Source organism: Lagopus leucura, unplaced genomic scaffold (genome assembly GCF_019238085.1).
Source record: "Lagopus leucura isolate 7727_CA_CO unplaced genomic scaffold, USGS_WTPT01 111-18_obj-0_obj, whole genome shotgun sequence".
NCBI classification, from domain to species: domain Eukaryota; kingdom Metazoa; phylum Chordata; class Aves; order Galliformes; family Phasianidae; genus Lagopus; species Lagopus leucura.
Genome location: NW_024963929.1, coordinates 2,401 through 10,581, shown reverse-complemented (window position 1 = coordinate 10,581; position 8,181 = coordinate 2,401). Strand labels below are relative to the sequence as shown.

General features: G+C 61.7%; 1 protein-coding gene across 3 annotated transcripts; it reads left to right on the top strand.

The window, feature by feature from the left end:
- The first annotated feature begins 889 nt into the window (after nt 1-889).
- On the top strand, nt 890-6,751 carry LOC122191448 (glutamine-rich protein 2-like). Of its 3 annotated transcripts, none has more exons than XM_042891713.1 (18): nt 890-1,281; nt 1,427-1,513; nt 1,677-1,778; nt 1,907-2,684; nt 2,852-2,946; nt 3,033-3,112; nt 3,212-3,326; nt 3,408-3,620; nt 3,774-3,896; nt 4,010-4,084; nt 4,178-4,342; nt 4,497-4,618; nt 5,030-5,095; nt 5,295-5,384; nt 5,463-5,616; nt 6,041-6,128; nt 6,226-6,333; nt 6,566-6,751. In XM_042891713.1, exons 1-18 carry the CDS (start codon nt 1,021-1,023, stop codon nt 6,727-6,729), a joined length of 2,886 nt encoding a protein of 961 aa, XP_042747647.1. In that variant the 5' UTR covers nt 890-1,020; the 3' UTR covers nt 6,730-6,751. The 3 variants fall into 3 exon arrangements, with proteins under 3 accessions (XP_042747647.1, XP_042747648.1, XP_042747646.1); XM_042891714.1 differs by having other exon boundaries at nt 3,771-3,896; nt 6,044-6,128; XM_042891712.1 differs by having other exon boundaries at nt 3,771-3,896.
- The last annotated feature ends 1,430 nt before the right edge of the window (nt 6,752-8,181 follow it).

Below are 8,181 nucleotides of genomic sequence, written 5' to 3'. Positions count from 1 at the left end.
ACTGAATGCCTGTGCTGGGCTGTGCTCCATCCTGCGAGCTGGGCTGCAGGAGAGGAGCAGCACTGCTTTTCTGTTCCCTTCACGCTGCTGCCCCAGTGCACGTCTAGCATTGAGCCAACCCTGCCCCCCTTCCCACTGCCTGAACCGTCAGCTGTCACCGTAGCAGTGCTGCTGTGCTCTTCCTGCTACAACGCGGCTCTGTGCCTTCACAGCGCTCACAGCTGCGTGCACCGGGTGCCTCCTGCAGCATGAATGCACCCTGCACGGCATAGAGCTGCTGCTGCTGGCTTTGCCAGGTGCTGGAGCTCAAGGTTAGACAGAAAGCAGCTCGGCGCGCTCGTTTCCTATTGTTTTTGCTCTGATGCTGTAGGTCTCTGCTGAGTACTGAGCTGTGCTGCCTGCGGGCGGAGGAGCTGCCGCCTCTCAACCCAACCTCAGCGGGGAGGCATCGCGGCAGCACGGCGGTGTCCCACAGCGCGGGAGCCGTGGCCGTGGCTGCGTGAATCCCCGCTGCAATGAAATGGAAACGAGCGCTGCGCGGTGGCGACGCGCGGCTCCGGGTCACCGCGTCGCGTAGCAACGGGGAACGCTCCGGTCCCGTCTCCAGTAAACACCGACACGTGGGCGGCTGCCGCGGCCAATGAGCTGCCGGGCGCGGGGGACGGCGGCCAATGAGAAAGGGGAAGGGGCGGGCTCAGTGCGGGGGGCGGGGCTAATGCCGGAGCGTGCGGGGCCGGAGGTGCCGGGCGTGGGGAGGGGGCGGGCTGGGGGGAAACGGGGAATGAGGGTGGGAGTAGCAGTGGGGGGGGACAGAACCGAGCTGGGGGTGCTGGGGAGATGGAGAGGAGGCTGAGCCGTCGGGGGGAGCGGTAAAGAGGGCTTCCCTACAACCGGAGCCCTGCCCCGGGGGGCGCTGCGCTGCCCACCTTCTGCTACGGGTGAGATTCAGTCGCTGGGCGCTCTGCCCGCTCGCCCTGACGCCCCTCGACCCCCGCAGGCCGCTCTCCGTTCCTCACGGCGATGGCCTCGCTCAGTCTATCCGAGTTGCTGGACGCGGCCATCGGGACGCCCGAAATCGGGGCCGTCAACTTCACGGCGCTGCACAGCCTGCTGCGCGCCATGCTGCAGCACCTGGGAATGCAGCACCTCCCGGCCGCGGGGCGGGCAGCGGCACCCGGGGAGCGTCCCGAGCAGCGGGGCATTGCGAGCAGCTCCACAGCCCCTGATGCGCTGAAGGAGGAGAGCGAAGGAAAGGATAGCAATGACTTCAGGGGCTCCAAGGTAAAGGTTTTGCAGGGTGCCGTTCTGTAGATTGGATTTTGCTGGTCTTAAAGCACGGTTTGATGCAGTCGGGCACAAAGAGGCCCCCAGCACGGCTGTGGGGTTCCCCACCTCCTCTCCCTCCCACGTTGTGCCCCTCTCCCAGGACCTCCTCGAGGAACTCGGTGGGATGAAAGCAGCGCAATCCCAAATGGGAGAGGACCTGCGGATGATTAAGGGGATGCTGGGCCTGGTGAGTCACCCCCATCCCCTCCATCCAGCCCTGCCCCACTCCACATCGCCCCACTGCTGCACCCCTGCTCACTCCCCACCCGGTTGGGCTGTGGGTGAGGACACCCAGCCTGAATCCCTTTGGGGTGATCCCGTTAAATCCCTGCTCTGTGCTGCCTTCTCAGGAGGACAGCCAGGACTCCACGGCACAGCAGTGGGGCCGCTGTGATGGAGTGAAGTCAGACAGTGATGTGGGACGGCCAGAAAAGCACCTTGAGCCCGTGCTGGTAGGAGTGGATGTACCAGGGCACACGGCACAGTGCTCCCCACGTCCCCAGTCACAGTGGCTCCTCGTGTCCCCACCCCAAGGCTCAGCCTGCCCACAGGCTCTCTTCCCATGGTTTCTTCTTTCCAGGGAGCTGACAGGGACCGACTTTCATCCTCTGAATCCTCCGAGTCTGATGATGACACCCAACATGAGGACAGCCTGAGGAGACCTGCAGGGGGACTGGGGACACAGTCTGTGCCCACGGCTGGCAGAGAGACTGCAGGAACACAGTCTGATTCTCTGGGGGCACAAGCAAAGATGAGGAGGGCATCACAGACCCCTGAGAAGTGGGCAGGCACTGCCTCAGATCAAGCAGGGACATCTGGTGCCACTGCCACCACCCCAGGGACACAGCCAGGGTCCCCTGGCACCCAGGTCACCACTCCAGGGATGCAGCCGGTGTCCCCTGGTGCACAGACCATGACCCCGGGGACACAGCCAGGGTCCCCTGGCACCCTGGGGACACAGCCAGCACCCCCGTGGTCCCAAGGAGGAGCAGTGGGGGCTCAGCCATCCCCCCCCAGCACAGCACCTCACACTCAGACCATCCCCTCCAAAGCCACCCCCAGTGCCATGGGGGCAGGGGTGGATGATGTACGCTCCAAGGGCAGAGATGAAACTTTGCAGTTCTTATCACCCACTGCTCTGGGAGCTGAGACGTCCCCTGGCATCGACACTGGTTCCACATCCCTTGCACGAGGGCTGGCAATGCCTGAGGTCTCTGGCCAGGACGTGGGCACAGCGGAGGCTCTCAAGCAGCTCAGCCACCTCTGCAGTGCCCTGGAGGAGCGGGTGGCTCAGCTGGAGGCCACAAAGTCAGACCGCACCGAGCTGGAGGAGCTGCGTCTGCCTTTCCTGGAGGAAGGTGGGAACACATTGGGCCCTATGGGTGGTGGTGATGAGGGTCTGGGGGCTCAGCCCAGTGGGTTGCATTCTCTCCATTGAACTGGAGGGGGTTTCTCAATTGGAACACCTGGAGGTGAGGTTTGGTCGCAGCTGGAGCCAGACCCTGATGGCATCGCATCCCTCCAGGCCAGGAGAGCATCGCCAGCCTGCTGACCGACCTCCGGCACCGCGTGTCTGCACTGCAGGGCATGGCCAGCGACCTGCATGGAGAGAAGGAGAAGGTGAGCGGGCAGCAGGGCTGGGGTGGGCAGGGAGAGGTCACCAAAGGAGCCACAAAACATGGACCATGTGCTACTGCTGTTCCCAGATCAAGCAGCTGCAGGACGCCTTCGGGAAGCTGGGGGTGATGGGGGCCGATGGGAAAGTGGACGGCAGCCTGCAGCTGGGGTAAGAAAATGGGAGAGGGTCTGCTGCTCCTGAGAGCACGACAGTTTGGGGGTGAGGGCCAGGAGGGGGTTCCATCCACGCGCCCATCCTGCTGGCTAGGTCTGTGCTGCAGGAAATGAGGAGGGAGCTGAAGGAGCTGAGGGAGAAGCAGGATGCAGCCAAAGCCATGCTGGAGCAGCTGGTGGCCGACACTGCCAACGGCCTGCAGGAGCAGGTGGGGATGCGAGGAGGGGACACAGAGCCACCCTTGTAGGGACGACCCTCGGGGCCACCACAGCACCCCTCTCCCTTACAGCTGGACGAGCTGCGCTCTGTGCTGGGCAGCACCACGCAGCCCCCCAGCAGCGCAGAGCAGGATGAGGCCCCGTGCCCTGTGTGCAGCACAGATGTGGGGGCACAGCTGGGGCGGCTGCTGCAGCGCTACGAGCAGCTCCAGGAGTTGGTGGAGTCGGTGTCAGCACGGCAGGCGGCGGGCAAGGCGGGCAGGCAGCGGGCAGGCAGGGAGCAGGTAGGGAAGTGCTGCACCCCACCCCGGTTTGCTTTGGGGCAAGTTTGGGTTTGATGTCGCAGCCTCCGGCCCGATAACCTGTGTCTGCTCTGCGCGGCTCCTGTCGTGCGTCCTTCACACGGTGCTGGGCTGCTGTCTTCCTCCCCAAAGCAGGATGAGGAGCTGCTGAAGCACATCCAGGCTGCCGTCGCTCAGGTGCAAGGGGACTGCGAGAAGCTCAGCTCTGTCACTGGGAACCTCATGGATGACCGCCACCAGAGGCAGAGGGACATTGAGGTGGGGCTTGAAGCATCCTGAGGGCAGCCCCACTGCTTATAGCCCTACAGAAATCACAGAGGTGTAGGGGAGCAGGGGAGGTGGCTGTGAGCGGGGCCGTTCCGTGTTTGCAGGCTCTGTTCCAGTCCCTGGAAAGGCTGGAGAAGGAGAAGGTGGACAAAGAGGAGCTTGTGCTGGAGATCGACGTGGTAAGATGTCAGAGCATCCCTGTGCTTTGCAGTGTGGGAAGGGAGAGTGGCAGGGCCAGGACCTCATGGTGCTCTGCTATCTCCCCATTCCAGAAGGCTGACAGAGCCGCCCTGGCCGGCAAAGTCAGCTGTGCCCAGTTTGATGCAGCCGTGGAACAGCTGAACGGAATGATCGGGGAGATGCTGAGCAAGGTGATGGGGCAGGAGCAGGACTGGCACCAGGTCCAGCAGAAGCTCATTGAGGAGCTGGACTCCAAGGTACAGGGAGGGTCGTCCCCCCCGCAGGAGGAGTGGGCACAGCTGGGCTTTGAGCAACCCACTGAGCACGGTCACCCCTCCTGCCTTTCCCCGTCCCTCCTGCCTCCTTCTGGTGGCGCTGATGGGGACGCGAAGGCTCTGTGCCCACCCCCAGTTGGATCGCCTGGAGTTGGCCCCGCTGCGGCAGCAGCTGGAGGAGCGCTGGAGGAGCATCCTGAAGCAGCTCAAGGAGAAAACACCGCGGGTGGAGGCTGACGATGCTGCAGGGATTCGGAAGTGGGTGCACTGGGGACAGCGGGGGGGAAGGCTCTCTCCATGTGGAGATGGAATTTGTGCCTTTTTCTGCCTGTTCTTTTTTTCCTGCCTCCTTGCTGCATCGAGGAGCTTGGGGCAGGGATTTAACACAGGATCACAACATGAGGCCCTTAAATTTGCCACGCTCGCTGTCAGACAGACCTCACAGCACAGCCAGGGTTTCCGTTACCCCTTTGCTGGTTTCCTTGGGATTCAGGTGGCAGAACTTGTCCCAGGCTCCTAGAGACAGGAGAGATGCATGGAGTACATGGACCCATGGGACTCATGGCACCCTGAGTGCCCCCTTTCACAGCCACATTCCCAGGCAGGACCCCAAGAGTCCATCCCTCCTGCAGCATCCAGTGCTGCCACCGACCCCTGATTTCCCTGCAGGCAGCTGCTGGCCCATTTCCACTGCGTGTCCTGCGACCGTCCCCTGCACATGCTGGTGCCTGGACCGTGAGTTCTGGGGCGTCCCTGGGTTTGGGTGGGTGCTGGAGGTGGGACCCTGCCCTGTGCCATCCTACCTGGCTCTGAGCTGGCAGCAGGGCATGCAGTCACACCCCCGGGGAGGGGCACACACCTGCAGGACACCCTGGGGGATGGCCGCAGGGCAGCGTGGCTCATTGCCCCCCATCCCCCTCTCTCTGCCCTCCAGGCACATTGTGACCATTCCACCGCTGCCACCGCTGCCTTCCCGAGTGGCCGTGCGTCCCCATGCCACCTTCCAGCCAGAGCAAGGCCACAGGTGGGGGACGTAGGGACAAGGGGATCATTTGTGGCACAGGGGTGGTCCCAGCCCTGAGCATCCATCCCCGCCCCGCAGGGAGCAGGGGCCCCTGTCTGGGTTCCTGCAGGTGCCGCGGCGCTGCGGGGGGCAGCACACCGTCACCCACCCACTGCAGCGCTGCCCACGGCCCCCACACCTCCCAGCCTACGGCCCCACGCCGCCTCAACCCCATGGCGGCATCACCAAGGAGGTAGGAAATGGGATGTCGGTGGAGGTGGAGGTTTAAGGCCTCATGGAGGGAGGGATCTGGGACCACTAAGGAAGGAGGGATGTGGGATCAACCGAGTGGGCAGGGATCTGAGGCTGAGCAACTCTGGGAGGGGACGCTGAGCATCAGTGTGCCTCAGTTTCCCCAGGGAGAGCTGCACATGGGCAGATGGAGGGGGAAGTTGCATCCATATGGGCGTTTCACACAGCTCGCTCTACCATTGTGCTCCATGAACACCTCTTGAATCCTTACAGACAGCTGCAGGCTGCCTGGGGAGATGTCTGAGGGGTGGTGGGGATGCTCCGTGAGCTCTGGGTCAGCTGGGAGCACGGTCCCCACGGTGCTGGGGGGCTCCTGCCTGAGCTGTGCAGCCAGCACTGGCACTGCTCCCTGTTCTCCTTCCCAGCAGGGCGAGATGGAGCTGTTGGGCCAGGATGGGCACATCTACAAGGGCCGGTGGGATGCTCAGCTGCCTGCCCTCGCAGGGAAGGAGGGTACAGCTGGGGTGTGGGGTGATCCTGCTGACCCTAAATCTGCAATGTGGGGACCCCAACTGCTCTCATGTCCCCCCTCCTCTGGTCTCTCCTCCAGGCTCACTGAGGGATAAGCCCAAGCTGTCCCCCAGGCACTGGGGTGCTCAGGACACCAACTTCCTGCCCGTGCGGCCCCAGAGCGCCCTGTCCCCACTCAGCCGGCCAGGTATGGCCTGGGGACATCGGGGTGGGGAGGGCGCCGAGGTGTCCTACAGCAGGTTGGGGTGATGGGAGGGTTTGTGTTCACAGCTTGGCAGGGTGGGATGGGGGATTGGGGTGTGGGCAGAATGGGAGCGTGAAGACTTGCATGGAACAGGACGGGTCCTGGACCCAGTGCCCATCCTGACCCCAAAGCCGAGGCCTTCAAGTGGCTGCATTGACACCTGTGCTCCCCCCAGGCACCCCCAGGCTGCTGGAGCAGCGCCCAATGTCATCCCACGGCCGCCTGCCCCACCTGTGGCCACCGCAGGGCAAAGAAAGCCCCACAGCAGAGAGAGGAGGGGGAACCCCGTCTGAAACCCACCCATGGGCACCGGGTGGACCCACGGGCTGCAGCCAGTAGCAATAAAGAGCAGTGGATGAGATGCATCTGCATGGTCAGGGTAGAGATGGGGTTGGTTTTGCCTTCAGCATCCCTCTTCTGTTTGTATGGACACCTTGTCCTTCACTACCTCCATCCATCATCCATCCATCCACCCATCCACCCATCCATCCATCATCCATCCATCCACCCATCCACCCATCCACCCATCATCCATCCATCCATCCATCCATCCACCCATCATCCATCCCTCCATCCATCCATCCATCCATCCACCCATCATCCATCCATCCATCCACCCATCCATCCTCCATCCATCCTCCATCCATCCATCCATCCATCCATCCATCCATCCATCCATCCATCCATCCATCCATCATCCATCCATCCATCCACCCACCCACCCATCCCCCATCCCCACTCCTTGCTGCCCATGCAGGTTATGGGGCTGGCCCTCACCCCCCTCCAACTGGCACCTCAGTGCGGATGCAGGGGGACACAGGGTGGGATTTTCCCATCATGCACTCAGAGCAGCATCATACACACGCAGCATCCTTTATCCTGAGCCCCAAGGGGTGAATGCTCACACAGGGCATCCCCTGCCCCACCTGCTCCCAGTGCAGGAGCTGGGACTCCATGTCCCTGCGACTCCTTCTCCCTGCCTCGCCACATTGGAACCCAACAGTCCATCTATTTAAATCACATTTCACAAGGCCCTGATTTACTGCTGCAGTGACTGCAGCTGCTCTGCGCTGCTCCCACCTCCCCAGACGTGTTTGTTTGGGGTTTGTTTTCCATGGGGGGAGGGCAGTGAGGCTATGAAGGCAGGATGGTGGGGGAGGCACCAACAAACGGGTCTGGGCAGTGCAAAAAGAGGGCAAACTCAGAGCAACAGGTTAAGGCTCAGCTGGGACACACTGAGCTCAGCCCCCCACCCCATCAGTGCCCACCCACACCGCTGGTCCCATAAGCACCAGCACCCCTTCAACTCCAGTGCTGCTGCGCTCAGAGCAGGTAAGCAGACCTGGATGGGCTTTGCTTTCCCTTTGTGGAGCCTCCCTGTCCCTACCTGTGTGTCCCCAGACCCGCTGCACCCCAGGTTCGGGGGGTTTCACCCCGTTTTCTCATTGCATGTTGAGCCGGGGGTCGAGTTGGAAAGGAATGCCAAGGTTGGGGCTGTGGCTATGGAAGGGCGCTGTGCTCCCCCAGCAAAGAGAAGAGGCAGGGACAGCTGCTGTTAAAAAAGTGATTATTATTATTATTTTTTTTTTAATTCTTTTTAAATTAATAAAAAACCTTTGAGCTGTTTGCTGTTGTTTTCTGTCCGTTTTTGTTTTTTTTTCTCTTTTTTTTTTTCCAGTCTTTTTGTCTTTTTTTTTTTTCCTTTTCTTTTTTTAAGCAAGATTTGATTTGAAAACTAAAAACAAAAGAAAACCAAAAAAACAAAGCACCCAAACCCAACCCAACCGCCCG